General features: G+C 49.2%; 1 protein-coding gene across 1 annotated transcript in view; it reads right to left on the bottom strand.

The window, feature by feature from the left end:
• LOC144947537 (cholinephosphotransferase 1-like) overlaps positions 1-24122 on the bottom strand; it is a 35290-nt gene extending 11168 nt beyond the window's left edge. Inside the window, exons 1-6 of the mRNA XM_078876759.1 lie at positions 23266-24122; positions 14346-14662; positions 10831-10981; positions 7956-8097; positions 3857-3941; positions 2494-2625 (exon numbers count right to left, since the gene is read on the bottom strand). Of these exons, the coding sequence (XP_078732885.1) occupies positions 2494-2625; positions 3857-3941; positions 7956-8097; positions 10831-10981; positions 14346-14662; positions 23266-23626 (1188 nt within the window). The 5' untranslated portion in view covers positions 23627-24122. The remainder of the gene's footprint in view (positions 1-2493; positions 2626-3856; positions 3942-7955; positions 8098-10830; positions 10982-14345; positions 14663-23265) is intronic.
• Between the last annotated feature and the right edge of the window lie 1102 nt (positions 24123-25224).

The following is a 25224-nucleotide window of genomic DNA, read 5'->3' as shown; positions in this document are numbered from 1 at the left end:
TGTGTCTGTAAGCGAGTGTGTGTGTGTGTCTGTAAGCGAGTGTGTGTGCCTGTAAGCGAGTGTGTGTGCCTGTAAGCAAGAGTGTGTGTGTGCCTGTAAGCAAGTGTGTGTGTGTGCCTGTGTGTGCCTGTAAGCGAGTGTGTGTGTGTGCCTGTGTGCGTGTGCCTGCAAGCGAGAGGGTGTGTGTACCTGTAAGAAAGTGTGTGTGTACCTGTATGTGTGTCTGCCTCAATGTGAGCATGTGCCTGTATATGTGTACCTGTGAGTGTGTATCTGTATGTGTGTGCCTGTATGTGAGTGTGTCATTGTGTGCCTGTATGTAAGAATGTGTTCCTGTATATGAGTGCGTGCCTGAATGTGAGTGTGTCCCTGTATGTGAGTTTGTGCCTGTATGTATGTGTGTGTGTGCCTGTATGTGTGTGTGTGTCTGTGAGTGCGTGCCTGTATGTGAGTACGTATGTGCCTGTATGTAAGAGTGTGTGCCTGTATGTGTGTGTGCCTGTATGTGTGTGTGCCTGTATGTAAGAGTGTGTGCCTGTATGTGTGTGTGCCTGTATGTGAGTGCGTGTGCCTGTATGTAAGTGTGTGTGTCTGTATGTGTGTGCCTGTATGTGTGTGTGCCTGTATGTGAGTGTATCTGTATGTGTGTGTGCCTGTATGTGTGTGTCTGTACGTGTGCGTGTCTGTATGTGTGTGTGTCTGTATGAGTGTGTCTGTATATATGTGTGTGTCTGTACGTGTGTGTGTCTGTACATGTGCGTGTCTGTATGTGTGTGTGTCTGTATGTGTGTGTCTGTACGTGTGTGTGTCAGTATGTGTGTGTCTGTACGTGTGTGTGTCAGTATGTGTGTGTCTGTATGTGTGTGTGTCTGTATGAGTGTGTCTGTATGTATGTGTGTGTCTGTACGTGTGTGTGTCTGTATGTGTGTGTCTGTATGTGTGCCTGTACCTGTGTGTGTCTGTATGTGTGTGTCTGTATGTGTGTGTGTCTGTATGTGTGTGTCTGTATGTGTGTGTCTGTATGTGTGTGTGCCTGTATGTGTGTGTCTGTACGTGTGCATGTCTGTATGTGTGTGTGTCTGTATGTGTGTGTCTGTATGTGTGTGTGTCAGTGTGTGTATGTCTGTATGTATGTGTGCCTGTATTGTGTGTGTCTGTATGTGTGTGTCTGTACGTGTGCGTGTCTGTATGTGTGTGTCTGTATGTGTGCGTCTGTACGTGTGCGTGTCTGTATGTGTGTGTCTGTATGAGTGTGTCTGTATATATGTGTGTGTCTGTACGTGTGTGTGTCTGTATGTGTCTGTATGTGTGTGCCTGTACGTGTGTGTGTCTGTATGTGTGTGTGTACTGTATGTGTGCGTGTCTGTATGTGTGTGCCTGTATGTGTGTGTGCCTGTACGTGTGTGTGTGTCTGTACGTGTGTGTGTCTGTATGTGTGTGTGCCTGTATGTGTGTCTGTATGTGTGTGTGTCTGTATGTGTGTGTGTCTGTATGTGAGTGTGCCTGTACGTGTGCGTGTCTGTATGTGTGTGTCTGTACGTGTGCGTGTCTGTATGTGTGTGTGTCTATATGTGCGTGTGTCTGTATGTGTGTGTGTCTGAACGTGTGTGTGTGTGCCTGTATGTGTGTGTGTCTGTATGAGTGTGTCTGTATGTATGTGAGTGTGTCTGTACGTGTGTGTGTCTGTATGTGTGTGTGCCTGTATGTATGTCTGTACGTGTGTGTGTCTGTATGTGTGTGTGTCAGTACGTGTGTGTGTCTGTATGTGTGTGCCTGTATGAGTGTGTCTGTATGTATGTGAGTATATGTATGTGTGTGTGTCTGTATGTGTGTGTGTGCCTGTATGTGTGTGTGTGCCTGTATGTGTGTGTCTGTATGTGTGTATGTGTGTGTGTGTATGTGTCTATATGTCTGTATGTGTGTGTGTGTGTCTATATGTGCGTGTGCCTGTATGTATGTGTGTGTGTCTGTACGTGTGTGTCAGTATGTGTGTGTCTGTATGTGTGTGTGTCTGTACGTGTGTGTGTCTGTGTGTATGTCTGTATGTGTGTGTATGTATGTGAGTGTGTCTGTATGTGTGTGTGCCTGTATGTATGTCTGTACGTGTGCGTGTCTGTACGTGTGTGTGTCTGTATGTGTGTGTGTCAGTATGTGTGTGTCTGTAAGTGTGTGTGTCTGTGTGTGTATGTGTCTGTATGTGTGTGTGTCTGTATGTGTGTGTGTCTGTATGTGTGTGTGTCTGTACGTGTGTGTGTCTGTATGTATGTGTGTCTGTGTGTGTGTGTGTCTGTATGTGTGTGTGCCTGTATTGTGTGTGTGTGTCTGTACGTGTGTGTGTCTGTATGTGTGTGTGTGTGTGTGTCTGTATGTGAGTGTGTCTGTACGTGTGTGTGTCTCTGTACGTGTGTGTGTCTGTATGTGTGTGTGTCTGTACGTGTGTGTGTGTGTGTACGTGTGCGTGTCTGTATGTGTGTGTCTGTATGCGTCTCTGACGGCCACTGTGGAGCCGTTGCGCCCCACGCCCCCGTGGCAAATGACACGCAGGCTGCAGGCGCACGCCGCCAGCGCCGTGGTGCAGGCGGCAAGCACCAGGACGAGCCGCACGGGCACGGCCAGCACGGGCAGCTGCGGGCAACATCAGCAGCATCAACAACAACATCGATATTTACATCAACAACATCATCAATATAATCGACATCAACATCATGATCATCAACATCAGCAGCATCAACAACATCATCGACATCAACATCAACAACATCATCAGCATCATCATCATCAACATTAGCAGCATCATCAACAACATCGATATTAACATCATGGTCATCAACATTAACATCATCATTAACATTAAATCATCATCGACATTAACATCATTAATATTAACATCAACAACATTATTAACGCCATTATCATCAATATCATAATCAACAACATCAACATCATGATCATCAACATTAACATCATCATCAACATCATCATTAACATTATCAACAACATCACCAACATCATCATCAACATCATCTACATCATCAACATTATCATCATAATCAACAATATCAACACTATCATCATCATCATCATCAAAACTATTACCAACAACATCATCAACATGAACATCATCAACAACATCTACATCATCAACATCACCAACATAATCAACATCATCAACATCACCAACATCATCAGCAACATCAAGTGTGTGTTTGTATACAGGGTGCAAGTGTGTCTGCACTGGGCTGATGCAGTACAAAAGGATGTGGAGCTGAGTGGACTTGCCGAAGATCGGCCTTTGTGGAGAAGGCTCGTGAAGGACGCTACTATTGGGCAGTGCCAGAGCTAGCGACACAGTGAGGCAACTGGGCAATTGGAGTCAATCGCCCTCCAACAACAATGGAGGGTGGAGGAGCGACGCTCACAACGAGCGGAGCGCTGGGCGGCTAAAACACAGCAAGTTGGCACAGTAGGGGGCACAGGTGGTGCATCGGCCACTCATCTCAGTCAGTCAACTCATGGCACCTGCTGTGTCTGTCCCGTGACCTCCTCCTGCTGCACCTAGCCTGGCACAGCAGATAACCCATGGCACCTGCAGGGTCTGTCTCGTGACCTCCACCTGCTGTGAACCGGTCCTGGGCCTCTCCTAGATCGACTCAACCTGAAACGAGTACCTGGTGCGGTTTGTAGTAAAAATCGCCACTGGGGAGACAAAGGCGGCCGGGCGTGGTGCTGCCCACCCACCCCCTCGTGTGCCGTGCCGGCCTTCACAGGTGCTCGCTAACAGCACTTGCCCCTACAGTCTGTTCAAGGCTATAGGGGGATCTTTGTTTGTTGTTGTTGTTGTGAGCTGTGTATTTACCAGGGCGTCCCATAGGTGACGACCGCTCACCGCCGTCACCAGGAACACGGCGAGCGCCACGAGGCGCGGATCACAGGGACACAGCCTGTACACACAGACACACACACACAAATATACATACGTACATACACACAGACACACAGCGTGTACACACAGACACACACACACAGATATACATACGTACATACACACAGACACACAGCCTGTACACACAGACATACAGATATACATACGTACATACACACAGCCTGTACACACAGACACACACATACACACAGATATACATACGTACATACACACAGACACACAGCCTGTACACACAGACACACACAGACATACAGATATACATACGTACATACACACAGACACACAGCCTGTACACACAGACACACACAGACATACAGATATACATACGTACATACACACAGACACACAGCCTGTACACACAGGCACATACACACACACAGATATACATACGTACATACACACAGGGACACAGCCTGTACACACAAACACACACAGACATACAGATATAATACGTACATACACACAGCCTGTACACACAGACACACACACACACACAGATATACATACGTACATACACACAGCCTGTACACACAGACACACACAGACACACACACACACAGATATACATACGTACATACACACAGACGCATACAGACACACACAGATATACATACACACAGACACACAGCCTGTACACACAGACACACACAGACACACACAGATATACATACGTACATACACACAGACACACAGCCTGTACATACAGACACACACAGACACATACAGATATACATACGTACATACACACAGCCTGTACACACAGACACACAGATATACATACGTACATACACACAGACACACAGCCTGTACACACAGACACACACATACACACAGATATACATACGTACATACACACAGACACACAGCCTGTACACACAGACACACACACACACACAGATATACATACGTACATACACACAGCCTGTACACACAGACACACACAGACACATACAGATATACATACGTACATACACACAGACACACAGCCTGTACACACACACACACACATACAGATATACATACGTACATACACACAGACACACAGCCTGTACACACAGACACACACACACATACAGATATACATACGTACATACACACAGACACACAGCCTGTACACACAGACACACACAGACACACACAGATATACATACGTACATACACACAGCCTGTACACAGACACATACAGATATACATCCGTACATACACACAGACACACAGCCTGTACACACAGACACACACACACACATACAGATATACATACGTACATACAAACAGACACACAGCCTGTACACACAGACACACACAGACATACAGATATACATACGTACATACACACAGACACACAGCCTGTCCACACAGACACACACAGACACACACAGATATACATACGTACATACACACAGACACACAGCCTGTACACACAGACACACACACATACAGATATACATACGTACATACACACAGCCTGTACACACAGACACACACAGACACACACACACACACAGATATACATACGTACATACACACAGACACATACAGATATACATACGTACATACACACAGGGACACAGCCTGTACACACAGACACACACAGATATGCATACGTACATACACAGACACACAGCCTGTACACACAGACACACACAGACACATACAGATATACATACGTACATACACACAGCCTGTACACACAGACACACACACACACAGCCTGTACACACAGACACACACAGACACACACAGATATACATACGTACATACACACAGCCTGTACACACAGACACACACAGACACACACAGATATACATACACACAGACACACAGCCTGTACACACAGACACACACAGACATACAGATATACATACGTACATACACACAGAGACACAGCCTGTACACACAAACACACACAGATACACACAGACACATACAGATATACATACGTACATACGTACATACACACAGCCTGTACACACAGACACACACAGACATACAGATATACATACGTACATACACACAGGGACACAGCCTGTACACACAGACACACACAGACACACACAGACATACAGATATACATACGTACATACACACAGGGACACAGCCTGTACACACAGACACACACAGACACACACAGACACACACAGACACACACAGACACACATACAGATATACATACGTACATACACACAGACACACAGCCTGTACACACAGACACACACACACACACACATACAGATATACATACGTACATACACACAGACACACAGCCTGTACACACAGACACACACAGATATACATACGTACATACACACAGACACACAGCCTGTACACACAGACACACACACATACAGATATACATACGTACATACACACAGCCTGTACACACAGACACACAGACACACACACACACACAGATATACATACGTACATACACACAGACACATACAGATATACATACGTAGATACACACAGGGACACAGCCTGTACACACAGACACACACAGACACACACAGATATGCATACGTACATACACACAGACACACAGCCTGTACACACAGACATACACAGACACACACAGATATACATACGTACATACACACAGCCTGTACACACAGACATACACAGACACACACAGATATACATACACACAGGGACACAGCCTGTACACACAGACACACACAGACACATACAGATATACATACGTACATACACACAGACACACAGCCTGTACACACAGACACACAGAGACATACAGATATACATACGTACATACACACAGACACACAGCCTGTACACACAGACACACACAGATATACATACGTACATACACACAGCCTGTACACACAGACACACACAGACATACAGATATACATACGTACATACACACAGGGACACAGCCTGTACACACAGCCTGTACACACAGACACACACAGACATACAGATATACATACGTACATACACACAGGGACACAGCCTGTACACACAGACACACACAGACACACACAGATATACATACGTACATACACACAGACACACAGCCTGTACACACAGACACACACAGACACATACAGATATACATACGTACATACACACAGGGACACAGCCTGTACACACAGACACACAGATATACATACGTACAGACACACAGCCTGTACACACAGACACACAGTCACACACAGATATACATACGTACATACACACAGACACACAGCCTGTACACACAGACACACACATACACACAGATATACATACGTACATACACACAGACACACAGCCTGTACACACAGACACACACAGACATACAGATATACATACGTACATACACACAGACACACAGCCTGTACACACAGACACACACAGACATACAGATATACATACGTACATACACACAGACACACAGCCTGTACACACAGGCACATACACACACACAGATATACATACGTACATACACACAGGGACACAGCCTGTACACACAAACACACACAGACATACAGATATACATACGTACATACACACAGACACACAGCCTGTACACGCAGACACACACAGACATACAGATATACATACGTACATACACACAGACACACAGCCTGTACACACAGACACATACACAGATATACATACGTACATACACACAGGGACACAGCCTGTACACACAGACACACACACATACGTACAGACACACACACAAAGACAAACACACACGCACAAAGACAAACGCACACGCACAAAGACAAACGCACACGCACAAAGACAATCACACACGCACAAAGACAAACACACACGCACAAAGACAAACACACACGCACAAAGACAAACACACGCGCACACAAACACACAAAGACAAACGCACACGCACAAAGACAAACGCACACGCACAAAGACAAACACACGCGCACACAAACACACAAAGACAAACGCACACGCACAAAGACAAACACACACACACAGACAGTTGTGGTGGGGGCCTGCCCGCCCGCCCCCACCCCTCACCCCCCCCCATCCCGGCCCCCACCTGCGGGTGGGAGCCCCCCCAGTGACGTAGACCTCCCAGTGGTGGCAGTAAACCAGCAGCGAGGAGAGGAGCGACGCGGTGAGGAGCAGGTGGGGCGACGAGGTGAGGCCCAGGCAGACGCAGACGCACAGGGAGACCAGCACTGGGGGGGGGGGGGGGAAAGAACGGTGAGAGAGAGTGAGAGGGGGGGAGCGAGAGAGCGAGCGAGAGTGCGGGTGAGAGAGCGAGCGAGAGTGCGGGTGAGAGACCGGGCAAGAGAGCGGGTGAGAGAGCGGGCGAGAGAGTGAGCGAGAGTGCGAGAGAGTGAGCGAGAGAGTGAGCGAGAGAGTGAGCGAGAGTGCGAGAGAGTGAGCGAGAGAGTGAGCGAGAGAGCGAGAGAGAGAGCGAGAGAGAGAGCGAGTGAGAGAGCGGGTGAGAGAGCAGGTGAGAGAGCGGGTGAGAGAGCGGGCGAGAGAGCGACCGAGAGAGTGAGTGAGAGAGTGAGCGAGAGAGCGGGTGAGAGAGCGAGAGAGCGGGTGAGAGAGCGACCGAGAGAGTGAGCGAGAGAGCGAGCGAGAGTGCGGGTGAGAGAGCGGGCGAGAGAGCGGGTGAGAGAGCCGGCGAGAGAGTGAGTGAGAGTGCGAGAGAGTGAGCGAGAGAGTGAGCGAGAGAGTGAGCGAGAGTGCGAGAGAGTGAGCGAGAGAGTGAGCGAGAGAACGAGAGAGTGAGAGAGAGAGCGAGAGAGAGAGCGAGTGAGAGAGCGGGTGAGAGAACGGGTGAGAGAGCGGGTGAGAGAGCGAGAGAGCGGGTGAGAGAGCGGGCGAGAGAGTGAGCGAGAGAGTGAGCGAGAGAGCGAGAGAGCGGGTGAGAGAGCGGGTGAGAGAGCGACCGAGAGAGTGAGCGAGAGAGTGAGCGAGAGAGCGGGTGAGAGAGCGAGAGAGCGGGTGAGAGAGCGGGCGAGAGAGCGAGAGAGAGAGCGAGCGAAAGAGCGAGAGAGAGAGCGAGCGAAAGAGCGGGCGAGAGAGCGGGCGAGAGAGCGGGCGAGAGAGTGAGCGAGAGAGCGAGAAAGCGGGCGAGAGAGTGAGCGAGAGAGTGGGCGAGAGAGTGAGCGAGAGAGCGAGAGAGCGAGAGAGCGAGCGAGAGAGCGGGCGAGAGAGCGGGCGAGAGAGCGGGCGAGAGAGCGAGCGAGAGGGCGAGAGAGCGAGCGAGAGAGTGAGCGAGAGTGAGTGAGCGAGAGAGTGAGCGAGAGGTGGGGGCTTACATAAAGCAAAGTAAAAAAAAAAATGATCAAAGAAGCAAAGTGCCGACTACACCGAGCATCTTCTTGTTTCCTCTGATCGTCAAAAAGAAAAGAGTTAGAGGGGCAGAGAGGGAATGAGAGGGGGTGCAAGGGGCGCGATCAAACCCACGACCTCCTGCATATCAGAGGAGGGAGATGCAATCTGCTAGCCACCACGGCATCCTTTTCTGTACCTCCACACATCTCCACCTCTCTCTCTCTGTACATTGCTACCTCCGTGCATGAGTACCGACTGTCTATCTATCTCTCACTGACGGCTGCTCTGTGGAGCTCCCAGTGTTCAGAGGCCTGCACAAGGCGCGGCTCCGGCTGGAGCACACCATGTCCCACACACATGTCGGTGATGTGCGGCGCGTCTTCTTCGAACGCTGGGGAGCCGAAAAAGCCCCTCTCTGTACCAGCGTGGACGACACCCTCGTGGTGTTCACCTTCTGAAGCGCTCGCTCGTCACCGTGGCGTGCGCGATGACCACCACCACCACAACCACCACCACCACAACCACCACCACCCATCACCACCACCACCGCCACAACCACCACCACAACCACCACAACAACCACCACCACAACCACCACCACCACAACCACCACAACCACAACCACCACCACAACCACCACCACCACAACCACCACAGCCACCACCACCACAACCACCACAACCACCACCACAACCACCACCACCACCACAACCACCACCACAACCACCACGTGACTTTTCTTTCGTATTGTGCGCGGAGCTTTTAGCGCCACGGCGCGTCGATTTGAAGCGTTTATTTTCATTTGCTTGCTGGTGACTTTGTGTGTTTCGTATCGAAATCGCCTCCAGTGCTGCTGCTGCTGGAGGCAATAAAAGTTGTTTAAAATGCAAAGTCCTAGTCCATCTCTCTCTCTCTCTGCGAGTTCCGGCTCTGAGTGCATCTCTCTCCCCATCTCTCTCTCATTCTCCCCATCTCTCTCACTACCTCTCTCTCTGTGAGTTCCGGCTCTGAGTGCATCTCTCTCCCCATCTCTCTCACTACCTCTCTCTTTGTGCGAGTACTGGCTCTGAGTGTGTCTCTCTCCCCATCTCTCTCTCACTCCCTCTCTCTCTTTGTGCGAGTTCCATCTCTGAGTGCATCTCTCTCCCCATCTCTCTCTCCCCATCTCTCTCTCTCACTACCTCTCTCTCTCTGTGCGAGTACCGGCTGTGAGTGCGTCTCTCTCCCCATCTCTCTCTCCATCTCTCTCACTACCTCTCTCTCTCTGCGAGTTCAGGCTCTGAGTGCATCTCTCTCCCCATCTCTCTCTCCATCTCTCTCACTACCTCTCTCTCTCTGCGAGTTCAGGCTCTGAGTGCATCTCTCTCCCCATCTCTCTCTCCATCTCTCTCTCTACCTCTCTCTTTGTGCGAGTTCCGGCTGTGAGTGCGTCTCTCTCCCCATCTCTCTCACTACCTCTCTCTCTCTGCGAGTTCAGGCTCTGAGTGCATCTCTCTCCCCATCTCTCTCCCCATCTCTCTCTCTACCTCTCTCTTTGTGCGAGTACCGGCTGTGAGTGCGTCTCTCTCCCCATCTCTCTCCCCATCTCTCTCTCACTCCCTCTCTCTCTGTGCGAGTACCGGCTGTGAGTGCGTCGCACGAATGCTGCGCCAGCAGCTGCAGCGGTGAGGGAGGCCGCTGCAGTCGGAGGTGCGCGGAGACGTCCAGGGCAGAGAGCAGCTGGTAGAGCAGCAAGCAGCCAGCGGTGAGCAGACACAGCCAGCGAGACACCTGCAGAGACACAACACGCGGAGAGACACTGAGACACCTGCAGAGACAACACACAGAGAGACACACTGAGACACAGAGACACACTGAGACACAGAGACACCTACAGAGACAACACACGGAGAGACACACTGAGACAGAGACACACTGAGACACAGATACACCTACAGAGACAACACACGGAGAGACACACTGAGACAGAGACACACTGAGACACAGATACACCTACAGAGACAACACACGGAGAGACACAGAGACAAACTGAGACACCTGCAGAGACAACACACAGAGAGACACAGAGACAAACTGAGACACCTGCAGAGACAACACACAGAGAGACACAGAGACACACTGAGACACACTGAGACACCTACAGAGACAACAGAGAGAGAGACACAGAGACAGAGAGACACCGAGACACAGAGACACACTGAGACACAGAGACACCTACACAGGCAACACACGGAGAGACACAGAGACACACTGAGACACAGAGACACCTACAGAAACAACAGAGAGACACAGAGACACAGACACACTGAGACATAGAGACACCTGCACAAGCAACACACGGAGACACAGAGACACCTACAGAGACAACACACGGAGAGACAGAGAGACACTGAGACATAGAGACACCTGCAGAGACAACAGAGAGACACAGAGACACAGAGACACACTGAGACAGAGAGACACCTGCAAAGGCAACACACGGAGAGACACAGAGACACACTTAGACATAGAGACACCTGCAGAGACAACAGAGACACACTGAGACACAGAGACACACTGAGACACAGAGACACCTACAGAGACAACACACGGAGAGACAGAGAGACACACTGAGACACAGAGACACCTACAGAGACAACACACGGAGAGACAGAGAGACACACTGAGACATAGACAACCTACAGAGACAACACACGGAGAGACACAGACACACTGAGACAGAGAGACACCTACACAGGCAACACACGGAGAGACACACTGAGACACAGAGACACCTGCAGAGACAACACACGGAGAGACACAGACACACTGAGACACAGAGACACCTGCAGAGACAACACACGGAGAGACACAGAGACACACAGAGACTCACACAAACACACACAGACTCACACATAGACACACGGACTCACACAGAGACACAGAGATTCACACAAACACACACAGACTCACAGAGACACACACAGACATACGGACTCACACAGGAGACGCACAGAGACACAGACTCATAGACACAGAATCTCAGACACACATAGAGATACATAGAAACACTCACAGAGACGACACAGAGACACATATATTTACACACACAGACTCACAGAGACACAAAGACTCATAGACAGACATACAAAGGAAAACACAGATACACATGGACAGAGACAGACAGAGACACACAAAGCCACCTACAGAGATCAATACCCACCATTTGCCACTAAGTGGGGGTGACACCACCATGGTGCCTGTGCCAGGCTAGGTGCACTTTGAGGCCATGTGAAGGGTTGAAGGCTCGCCGCTGGCAGGAGGTCACGGGACAGACCCAGGTGCCATGGGTTGGCTGACTGAAATGACTGGTAGATGAACCACCTGTACCCCCCACTGTGCCAACTTGCTGTGCGTTATCCGCCCAGCGCTCCGCTCGTTGTTGTGAGCGTCGCTCCTCCGCCCTCCGTTGTTGTTGGAGGGCGACTGCCTCCAACTGCCCAGTAGCGTCCTTCACGAGCCTCCTCCACTGAGGCCGATCTTGACACCGCTGGTTCCAGTCTTAGGCAAGTCCACTAAGCTCCACGTCCTCCTGTACCACATCACTCCATCTCTTCTCTAGCCCGTGCCGCGCCCGTTAAGCCCCCTCGATCCAGCTAAACGGAATCCGCTTGGGCATGCAGTGGCTGAGCATGCGGGCTACATGACCCAGATAACGCAGCCTTTCCTGCCAAAGGAGCTCACTGATTAGACTGTGTCCAGATCTTTCAAGGATTTGTGAGCTTCTCACACATTCCAACCTGCAGATTAAACAGAGACTCATGGAGACACGCAGATAAACAGATACTCAGAGAGTTTAACACGTCGGCTTTCGCGACCACCAAGTGTTTGTCTTTTGCAAACGTGACACGTTTTGTTTACTGTTTGGCCGTGTCGGGTGGTGGAGGGTTAGGACACATTTATAAATAACGCGATCTAACCCGAAAACCCTTATGAAAATATACTCAGAGACATATACAGAGACATAGATAGAGATATACATAGAGATAGACACCGAGAGACATCGAGATACAAAGAGATGTATAAAGATACAAAGAGATAGAGAGAGATACAAAGACACATTTAAATATATAACACAGACACAAACACAGACACCACAGGTTCGTAATGGCTGTGTCAAGTGCATCTCTGTCATCTCTTTCCCTCTCATCTCTCTCATCTCTCAAATCTCTCTCCCAAATCTATCCCATTTCTCTCTATTCACATTCTCTCTCCCATCTCTCTCTTGGTTCACAACGGCCGTGTCAGCTTCTTCTCTTTCTGCTTTCTCTCCCCGCATCTCTCTCCGTCTCCCATCTCTCTCCCTTTCTATCCCAACGCTGTCTCACTCCCTCTCATCTCTCCCTCTATCACTTCTCTCCCACCCCCCCACGTCTCTCCCCCCCCCCCACGTCTCTCCCCCCCACGTCTCTCACCCCCCCCCATGTCTCTCCCCCCCACGTCTCTCCCCCCCCCCCATGTCTCTCCCCCCCCCACGTCTCTCCCCCCCATGTCTCTCCCCCCCCCCCCATGTCTGTCCCCCCCACGTCTCTCCCCCCCCCCCATGTCTCTCCCCCCCATGTCTCTCCCCCCCACGTCTCTCCCCCCCCCCACGTCTCTCCCCCCCACGTCTCTCCCCCCCCCCCATGTCTCTCCCCCCCACGTCTCTCCCCCCCACGTCTCTCCCCCCCACGTCTCTCCCCCCCCCCCCACGTCTCTCCCCCCCCCCCACGTCTCTCCCCCCCCCCCACGTCTCTCCCCCCCACGTCTCTCCCCCCCCCCACGTCTCTCCCCCCCACGTCTCTCCCCCCCCCCCCATGTCTCTCCCCCCCATGTCTCTCCCCCCCACGTCTCTCCCCCCCCCCACGTCTCTCCCCCCCACGTCTCTCCCCCCCCCCCATGTCTCTCCCCCCCATGTCTCTCCCCCCCACGTCTCTCCCCCCCCCCACGTCTCTCCCCCCCACGTCTCTCCCCCCCCCCCATGTCTCTCCCCCCCATGTCTCTCCCCCCCACGTCTCTCCCCCCCCCCACGTCTCTCCCCCCCACGTCTCTCCCCCCCCCCCCACGTCTCTCTCCCCCCCCCCACGTCTCTCTCTCTGGGTTCACGTTGGCCGACCTGTTCCCGCTGCTCGTGCTCTTCGCCGTCACCACCACCGTCACCACTGGCGTCGCCACCACCGTCACCGCCGTCGTGGGCGCTGGCGATGAGTCCCAGCGTGGAGAGGCCCAGACCCAGGGCCCCCACGAGGGAGGGGGCCCCCGGCGCGGGGCCAGCGGGGAGAGGCGCCAGCACCAGCAGCGAGCGCCAGCAGCCGTCCAGCAGCGGAGAGAGCACGGGGTCGGGGGGGGAGGAGGAGGAGGCGGTGGCGGTGTAGGGAGGAGGTGGAGGAGGGGGGGAGGGAGGGGAGCCAGGGGAGGCGGAGACTGTGGAGCCTGAGGAGAGAGAGAGAGGCGGGGAGAGAGGCGGGGAGAGACGCGGGGGGAGATGGGGAGAGGGAGAAGGAGAGAGGCGTGGGGAGAGAGATGGGAAGAGATGGGGAGAGAGATGGGGAGAGAGAGACATGGTGAGAGAGTGGGAGGGAGACATGAGGAGAAAGGGACAAGGGGAGAGATGGGGAGAGAGGGAAGACATATGTATGCATGCTGAACTTCTTTAGCACCGTACGTAGCCAACCGCGCTAATTGGAGGTATGGGGGAAGGACAACAAACTAAACACAACAACAACAATAAAAACAGTTAGAGAGAAATGCGTTTTCAATCGAGATTAAAAAATCCATAGCTCCAGTGGCTTCCTGAATGGGGAGAGGGGGAGAGAGACACGGGGAGAGACAGGGAGAGACACACGGGAGGAGAGACACGGGGAGAGAGAGACACGGGGAGAGACACGGGGAAAGAGACACGGGGAGAGAGACACGGGGAGAGAGACACGGGGGGAGAGACACGAGTGTTGGTTCAATTGTGCAGAACTCTGCTGATGAGTTCGCTGAATCTCGAAACCAGTGTGAGTGCGTGAGAGTGAATCTCTTCATCAGTGTAACTCCCTCTCTAACTCTCGGTGTGCCTCTCTCTCTGTCTGTCTGTCTCGAGCACGCCATGTACCACACACATGTCGGTGATGTGCGGCGCGTCTTCTTCGAACACTGGGGAGTCGGAAAAGCCCCTCTCTGTACCAGAGTGGACGTCACCCTCGTGGTGTTCACCTTCTGAAGCGCTCGCTCGTCACCGTGGCGTGCGCGATGACACCACAACCACCACCACAACCACCACCACAACCACGTGACTTTTCTTTCGTGCTGTGCGCGGTGCTTTTAGCGCCACAGCGCGTGGATTTGTAGCGTTTATTTTCATTTGTTTGCTGGTGACTTTGAGTATTTCATATCGAAATCGCCTCCAGTGCTGTTGCTGCTGCTGGCGACAATAAAAGTTGTTTAAAAGTCCAAAAGTCTCTCCGACTCTCTCTCTCTCTCTCGGACTCTCTCTCTCTATATATCTTTGAGTCTCACACACACACACAGAGAGTCTATAATTAACCCAGTCCCGTGTTCAGTGACACCGGCACCGGTGATGATGTAAGAGTGAATTTCTCAGTGCCACGGTGGCTAAAAGATGTTGACTACCTCGCCTGGTATACAAGAGGTCGTGGGTTCGATCCCGACCCTAACAGGCCTGCTGTTGATGTATATTTGTAGACTGCGTCTCTCTCTCTCCGTGGTGGTCACTGCGTGGATTTTTCTCTGGGTCCTTCCGGTTTTTCCCTCCACATTCAGAATCAACGTCACCACGTGTTTAGAGTATAGATAGTCCCCGAGTTACGATGGTCCGACTTACGATCATTCGATCTTACGACGGCGACAACGATACGACAAAATTGTAAGATATTTTAAATTTCGCGCGGCAGGCAAACGCAGCAGCGTACGAGGTATGATGCTCTACGTTGGGACGCTGCCTGAAATTACGCATCTCCCGCCTTGTGTGATGCAGATAGGATTGTTTCCTGAAATAAACTTTCTATGAAATTGCAGTTCATATAGGTAGGCTAAGAATTGACCTTGTTTTTTACTTTAAATTTTACTGTGCAATACAGTATTGTCATTCCTAAATACATAGTGTATATAGTTTATACATCTTCTTGGTTCTTTCCGTAAAGTCACGTAGAAGGGAAATAATAAAGTAATAATAACAAAACATAATAATTAAATTGTATTGTTTTCTTTCATTATTTTATTATTTCCCTTCTACGTGATGACTTTACCGAAAGAACCAAGAAGATGAATCCCCGCAGTCACTAAAGCTTTAAATCGATAGTTTATACAGTACGCTACTGTAAATTGCTCTGTTTTGCTAAATTATCACCATTCTTTAAGACACCTGGGGGATAGGCTATAGGCCATCATAGACTTACGATATTTTTCACTTACGATGATGGGGTCGTCGTAACGCATCTCCATCGTAAGACTACCTGTGTTTGGCTGCTGCTACACATTTCCACACGGCGATAAAACAGCGCTTCGTTCAGCTGCTATCACTGCGTGTGGTGTCCAGGTCACTTCTGAAAAAAACAGCTCAGTGAGGCATTACCTAGTAAATTAAAAATAGATTCGTTTATGGGTCTCTATGTAACCATATGGGGCTCTACGTGACTATATGGGTGTCTATATCTCTATGGGTCTCTGTGTATCTCTGTGTCTCAATGTATCTCTATGGGTCTCTGTGTATCTCTATGGGCCTCTGTGTATCTCTATGGGTCTCTGTGTATCTCTATGGGTCTCTGTGTATCTCTATGGGTCTCTACGTATCTATATGGCTCTCAATGTATCTCTATGGGTCTCTGTGTCTCTATGTATCTCTATGTATCTCTATGGGTCTCTGTGTGTATCTATGTGTCTCTGTGTGTATCTATGGGTCTCTGTGTATCTCTATGGGTCTCTGTGTATCTCTATGGGTCTCTGTGTGTATCTATGTGTCTCTGTGTGTATCTATGGGTCTATGTGTATCTCTATGCATTCAGAGTATTTTGCTGCTGCTATCAATTTCCACACGACGATGTGAGTCAACCACTCATCACGTGCGATGGGACAGGTCGTTTCTGATAAACCAGCTAAATATAGCTCAGTGGAGCTTTACCTGGTCAAATAGAATTAGTTATCATGTAGATTCGAAGCTTTTGTGACTGCAGGGATCCATACTCTTTCGCTCTTTCGGTAAAGTCACGTGGGTATGAAATAAAATAAATTAAATCACGACGTTTCGGGCCCAACACAAGCGTCCGTCATCAGCTGGGCCAACCACTTCAGCAAGAAACAAATTGGTGAAGTGGGCAAAAGGGGCTTCCCGTCTTGAAATACGCCGTATGGACCTGAAGGCTTCATTTCCCTGTGCAAAAACACGGGGCGAGCCGTATGTGTGTTGACGGGTTATTCTGTCGCTACGACTCAGAGGTCGCAAACGGGTTATGATTCCTTACCCGTACCCGGCCACACCAGGGTCGCAAACGGGTACCCATACCCGTACCCGGCCGTACCCGTACCCTACCCATACCCAGCCGGGTACGGGTATCGGGTACCCGATTGCGACCTCTGGGATGAAGCCATGTTGCAGGTGTGGGTGGGTTGATTCTAGGAACTTGAATTGTGAGAAGAGACAAGACGTTGAGAAATGAGTGACAAACGGTGACTCACCAGTGACTCACAGCCTACCCGTACCCGGCCGCACCAGGGTCGCAAACGGCTACCCATACCCGTACCCGGCCGGGTACGGGTAGCCAGGTATCGGGTAGGGTACGGGTATCGGGTACCCGGTTGCGACCTCTGATACGACAACACTGCTAAGGTCGAAGTGCTGTGCCTGTAAACAGTTTCAAGCCACTGCTAACGGGGCAACTAAAACTCATTTCATAATCTTTGGCTCTTTCGGTAAAGTCACGTGGGTAGGAAATTAAATAAATTAAATGACGACGTTTCGGGCGCAACACAAGCGTCCTTCATCAGGTAGGGACGACTTGGCGAAAGCACAAACGCTTAAGTGTGTAGACACACGTGACTTTACCGAGAAAACCAGAGAGTATGAATCCTTGCAGTCACGAAAACTTCAATTCGTTACTAGTACAGCACTAACCGATTGTGCGTTGGAAAGTTAACCTGCTGCATTTACAATCTGATGACTATTATTGGTTCTTTCGGTGAAGTCACGTAGAAAGGAAACAATAAAATAAAAAATATATGTAAAACAATAAAGTACAAATAGAAAACAACAAAGTACAAATATAAAACAATAAAATTGTCACGACGTTTCGATTGCAACGCAAGCAATCATCGTCATCTGGTGGGACAACCACAGCAAAAAAATGTTCACAGCAAAAACATTTTCTTGCTAAAGTGGTTTTCCCACCTGATGATGATTGCTTGTGTTGCAATCGAAACGTCGTGATTTTATTTAATTTATACCCACGTGACTTTACCGAAAGAGCCAAAGATTATGAAATGAGTTTTAGTCGCCCCGTTAGCAGTGGCTTGAAACTGTTTACAGGCACAGCACTTTGACCTTAGCAGTGTTTGTCGTAGCGACAGAATAACCCGTCAACACACATACGGCTCGCCCCGTGTTCTTGCACAGGGAAATGAAGCCTTCAGGTCCATACGGCGTACGGCCGTTTCAAGACGGGCAGCCCCCCCTTTTGCCCACTTCACCAAATTGTTTCTTGCTGAAGTGGTTGTCCCAGCTGATGAAGGACGCTTCTGTTGCACCCGAAACGTCGTGAACTAATTTATTTTATACCTACGTGACTTTACCGAAAGAATCATAGAGTATAAACTAAAAAATGTGTTTGTCTATTTGTTTGTGTTTCTCCCTTGTGATGAAACTTTGGGGCCATACATAAATGACGTCACGCGATTTTGGACGATTTTTGACCCCCCACCCCCTTCATCACACGGCGTCACAAAAAGTCAGACCCCCCCTCAAATATGACGTCAAAAAGCTCCCAAAAAAATAAAATATGCTTCAAATCGCTTTAAACTATCGTCATTGTAGTGCGTATTTAATGTGGCGCTGCACTCTGATGTTGTAGGAGAACACATTTATTATAAAGTCAATTTAATTAAGTAGAACGTGTTGTCTATATTTATTTAAAGTTGCGCAATTTGATGTGACGTCACATTTCTCAACCCCCCCTCCTCGTCACACATCGTCACAAATGTCTGACCCCCCCCCCCCCAGGTGCGTGACGTCATTTATGGACGGCCCCTTTGTAGAATGAACGTTGAGATTTATAAGCGGCACGGGACAATCAACAAGGTCCGAATTGGTCTGTACCAAGGTAGGGCACTGATAAGGGGTTGACAGGTGTGCGATAGTTCAACGTTCATAATAAACGTGTTTTGGGTGAGATCGCGTTATTTATAAATGTGTCGTAACCCTCCACCACCCAACACGGCAAATCAGTAAAAAAAAAGTGTCACGTTGACAAAAGACAAAATATCTTCTTGGTTCTTTCGGTAAAGTCACCACGTAGAAGGGAAATAATGAATAATAAAAATAAAACATAATAAAATACAATACATTTTTATTTTATTTAATAATAAATAATAATAAAACATAATAAAATCGAATTTTTTTTTTATTTAATAATAAATAATATAAATAAAACATAATAAAATAAAATTTATTTTTTTATTTAATAATAAATAATAAACCATAATAAAATAAAATTTATTTTTATTTTAATAACATAGATTTTTATTTTATTATTTTGTAGTTTTATTATTTCATTATTTCCCTTCTACGTGATGACTTTACCGAAAGAACCAAGAAGATGAATCCCTGCAGTCACGAAAGCTTTAAATCGAAAAAGACAAAATAGTTTGCTACTTTAGCCCACCGGTGTGTTGAAGAGTGAATCCACAACATTTACAATTTTTGAGTAAGACGACGTTTCGCTGGTAATTGCATCCAGCATCACCGGGCAATTCGCCAGAATGGTGAAGCTCTCCCACTTGCTCCCGGTCTCAAATAGAGCAGCAGCAGTAGCAGGGTGACCTCATCATTCAACTCATTCAGGCCCAGTGATTTGAGACGGAAGGGGGGGGGGTATTGTAATTATATAACACTGGTCAACACACTTTTTCTGGCATAAGGTATTCCAACGGTTTTAAGGTAATTTTGGGGTTATTCTTAGGTTTTTTCGGTAAAGTCACAAGGTAGGTAAAACATTTAAATTAATAAAAGTAAAATAAAAATAAAATCACGACGTTTCGGTGGAACCGTCACAGCACGATTGCTGTTATTGGTTCTTTCGGTAAAGTCACGTAGAATGGAAATAAAAAAATAAAATAAAAAATAAAACATAATAAAATTATTCTCACGACGTTTCGGCCACAACGCAAGCATAGCTGTAAGCATAGACAGAGTCAGACTGTCTTCTCGACAGACCTGTTCTTCACCTGAGGACGGCTGCTTGCGTTGTGGCCGAAACGTCGTGAGAATTGTATTTTATTATGTTTTATTTGTATTGTTTTATTATTTCCATTCTACGTGACTTTACCGAAAGAACCAAGAAAAAGAATCCCTGCAGTCACGAAAGCTTTAAATCAGCACGATAGCTCTATCAAGTAAATGAAAAACTCTAACAGATAGGTGGAAATCCTCCCCGTAGAGGGTATTAATTTTAGATTTGAAGCTTTCGTGACTGCAAGGATTCATATTCTTAGGTTTTTTCGGTAAAGTCACGTAGGTAAAAAATTTAAATTAAAGTCGGAGGCTTGTGTTGCCTCCAAAACGTCGTGATTTTTATTTTATTAATTTTATTTTTTTACCTACGTGACTTTACCGAAAAAACCTAAGAATATGAATCCTTGCAGTCACGAAAGCTTCAAATCTAGAATTAATTTGGGGGGGGGGGGGGGGGTGCTGATTCCAAATCTGGCATCAGTTTTTGTCTATCACATCAGGTTTTTGAGATATCAAATATTGAATATTCAATCAAAACTGCGGAAGAAAATATTAAATAGATGTGGATATCTACATAACATGATATTATAAACACACTTTCCTAAAAACACAGCACCATATTTTAACACTAAAGCAGTCACTGACTCGCAACAACTTGCAATCATAAGTGACAGAGTTAATTTCGGGTAAAATCAATGAAAATTGGGTATGCCGATAGCATAAAACTGAGATGTGATAGAGCAAATCTGAGATCAGATTTGGAATCGGCACCCTGAAATTAGTCTAGAAGAGCTGCAAAAGTCCAGGCCAGAAAAAAATGTTTTTTTTTTGTTGACCAGTGTTATAATTGATTCTTAAAAGGTTTAGTTACTGCAGCTACATACTTTTAACATTCCTTCCCTTTATTAATGCTACCCCTATCCCCTCCCTTGGATGCTGCTAATCCTGCATAATACACGGGCATAATATGATTTTAAACCCTCCGCCCACCTCCTACGCATTTCACAAGTAGTACTAATCGCATATCTGCATTTCCCATAAATATGCTAAATTCCTCTTGATATGCAAATTATTTTGTCAAGGCGCTCTTCCCCCCTCCATCCCAGCTTAAATATACGCTGCCAAGCCTGGGGTGTGTCATTCAGACTCTGTCTCCCCGACAGAACTGGTCTTCACCTGAGGACGGCTGCTTGCGTTGTGGCCGAAACGTCGTGAGAATTATTTTATGATGTTTTATTTTTATTATTTTATTATTTCCATTCTACGTGACTTTACCGAAAGAAAGAACCAAGAAGATGAATCCCTGCAGTCACGAAAGCTTTAAATCGAAATATATGATTGTGGTTATGGTTGTACTTTATTAATCCCTAATCTCTGCCATTACATACAATGAAACAAGAAAAGGTTAAAAAAAAAAGTAAAAGAGCCATGTAATACAATACACTATTAGACATTATTGTACAACATAAATAAAAAGTCCAACCCATGTGTTAGTGAATTTTTTTATATTTTAGGCAGGAAATTTGTTTTAAAATTTAGATTTTTTTTTCTGGGGGGAGACCCCCAGATTTGGTTCCCCTCCAATGTTGACTCCATGGCTACGGCCTTGGTGCTAATGCCAATTTGTGTCACGCAACAATTTTCACTTGTCCTAAGGCAGCAACCCACGTATTTATATTTGATGGATTTGGTTATCTTTACTATGACTGTGTACTGCTATCACTGTGTTTCGTGTGTATTGTGTTTGTTGTTGTCGAACCAAAGAACTTCATAGCTCATCGGATTCCTCCAGCAAGAGATAAACACTCTGATTCTGTGAATCAGAGGTGAGAGACACAGAGAGAGAGAGACACACACAGAGACACAGAGAGATAGAGACACACACAGAGACACAAAGACACACACACACAGAGAGACAGACACACAGGGACACAGAGAGACACACACAGAGACACAAAAAAAGAGGGACACACAGAGACACAGAGACACAGAGAGACACACTCCCCCCCCATCCCCCCCTCCTCCCTCCCATCTCTCCCCCCCCATCTATCTCCCCCTCCACCAACCCCCCCCTTCCCTCATCTCTCCCCCCCACCACCACCACCCCACATCTTCTTTTTTGTACGATCAGAGGAAACAAGAAGATGCTCGGTGTAGTCGGCACTTTGCTGGTGTCGTGGATTGACTGCTGGGCCAGGCTAGGTGCATGAGGAGGTCACGGGACAGACCCTGCAGGTGCCAATGGGTTGACTGACTGAGATGACCGGTAGATGCACCACCACCAGCTGTACCCCCCTACTGCGCCAGGCTATGTGCAGCAGGAGGAGGTCACGGGACAGACCCAGCAGGTGCCATGGATTGACTGCCGTGCCAGGCTATGTGCAGCAGGAGGAGGTCACGGGACAGACCCAGCAGGTGCCAATGGATTGACTGCTGTGCCAGGCTACGTGCAGGACGAGGAGGCGGTCACGGGACAGACCCAGCAGGTGCCAATGAGTTGACTGCCTGAGATGACCGGCAGATGCACCACCAGGTGTCTTTTTTCACGACCAGAGGACTCAAGAAGATGCTCGTTGTAGTCGACACTCACCTGGAGTGGGTAGGGGGCTCCATCGCTCCCTCTGATGCTGCTGCTGATGATGCTGCTGATACTGCTGCTGCTGTGGTGGTGGTGATGGAGCTCCCGGGGCGCTATGGCCCCGCTCACCCCCCGCCACGGCCCCCACGGCTCCCACCGCGAGCCTCCGCAGCTGACGAGGGGTCAGCGGATCCCAACTCGGGCACAGAGGCCACCGAGGTCTGGGGCCTCCGCGCAGGCGACCCAGGCCTTGGGGGCCCTGGGAGCCCTGGGTGCCCTGGGTGCCCTGGGGGCCCTGGCCACTGACGCTGTGGCCCTGGGGGCCCTGGCCGAGATTGTGGCTCTCGTCCGGAGCTGCACCGGGTCCACGCATTGTGCCTCTCTGTGTGTCTTATGGCACTCTGTGTGTCTCTGTGTCTGTGTGTGTCTCTGTGTCTCTGTGTGTGTCTCTGTGTCTCTGTGTCTTATGCTACTCTCTGTGTCTCTGTCTCTCCGTGTATCTCGCTCTGTGTCTCTGTCTCTCTGGGTCTCTGTCTCTCTCTGTGTATCTCTGTGTGTCTCTCTGTCTCTGTGTCTCTCTGTATCTCTGTGTCTCTCTCTGTGTCTCTCTGTATCTCTCTGTGTCTCTCTCTGTGTCTCTCTCTGTATCTCTGTCTCTCTGGGTCTCCCTTCCCTCTGGATTCCCTCTCTCCTGTCCACTCTCCTGTCCACTCTCCTTCCCACTAGTACTCCCAATCACTCCTCTATCCCTCCGCCACCACCCTCTGTGTCTCTCTCCCCTGAGTGTCTCCCTCTCAACACCAGTCCCGTCGTCTGTACTCTGTCTCTAACCCTCACACCATCTACCCAGCCTCTACACAAACCCACCCCCCCCTACCACCAAAACCTCCGTCCAAGACGATCTCTCACCCCTAATCTCAATCGCAGTCTCCCCTCCCCTCTCCCTCAAGAGTGGCAGGCGACAATGGCTGTCAACTACAGCCTACACAGCTACAGCCTACACAGCTACAGCCTACACAGCTACAGCCTACACAGCTACAGCCTACACAGCTACAGCCTACACAGCTACAGCCTACACAGCTACAGCCTACACAGCTACAGCCTGTAGCCACCATACAACCACCACAACCACAGCTACAACCACCACTACAACCACAACCAACAACCCTAGTAGCTTGTCACCACTACAGCCACAATCTACAACCACCACTACGACCACAGCTACAGCCAACACTACAACCTACAACCACCACTATAACCACCACTACAGCCGACAACCACCACTAACAACAGCAGCTATAGCCACAACCACCACTGCTACAACCACCACTATAACCACAGCACCTAGTCACCACCACTACCACCACCACCACTAACAACAACCACCACAGTCACTACCACTACCACCACCACTACCACCACTAACAACAACCACCACCACCACCAGTCACCACCACTACCACCACCACTAACAACAACAACAACCACCACTACCACAGTCACCACCACTACCACCACCACTACCACCACCACTACCACCACTAACAACAACAACCACCACCACTACCACCACCACCACTAACAACAACAACAACCACCACCACCACTACCACCACAGTCACCAGCAGCAGCAGCAGCCCCGAGCCGCCGCTTGTGTTTCACGACAGCGGCTGTGGTGGGTGGGGGAGTGGGGGGGGCGAGAAGAAGGGGGAGGGGCATAGGTGAGAGGGGGGAAAGGGGGGAGGGGCATAGGGGTAAGGGGGAGGGGCATAGGTGGGAGGGGGAAAAAGGGGGAGGGGCATTGGGAGAGGGGGAGAAGGGGGAGGGGGGAAAGGGGGAGGGGAAAAAGAGGGAGGGGCATTGGGGGAGGGGGGAGAAGGGGGAGGGGAAAAAAGGGGAGGGGCATTGGGAGAGGAGGAGAAGGGGGAGGGGAGAAAGGGGGAGGGGAGAAAGAGGGAGGGGCATTGGGGG

Source organism: Lampetra fluviatilis, chromosome 45 (genome assembly GCF_964198595.1).
Source record: "Lampetra fluviatilis chromosome 45, kcLamFluv1.1, whole genome shotgun sequence".
Lineage (NCBI taxonomy): Eukaryota > Metazoa > Chordata > Hyperoartia > Petromyzontiformes > Petromyzontidae > Lampetra > Lampetra fluviatilis.
Note: the sequence above shows the minus strand (reverse complement) of the source record. Positions and strands in the feature narration are given on the sequence as shown.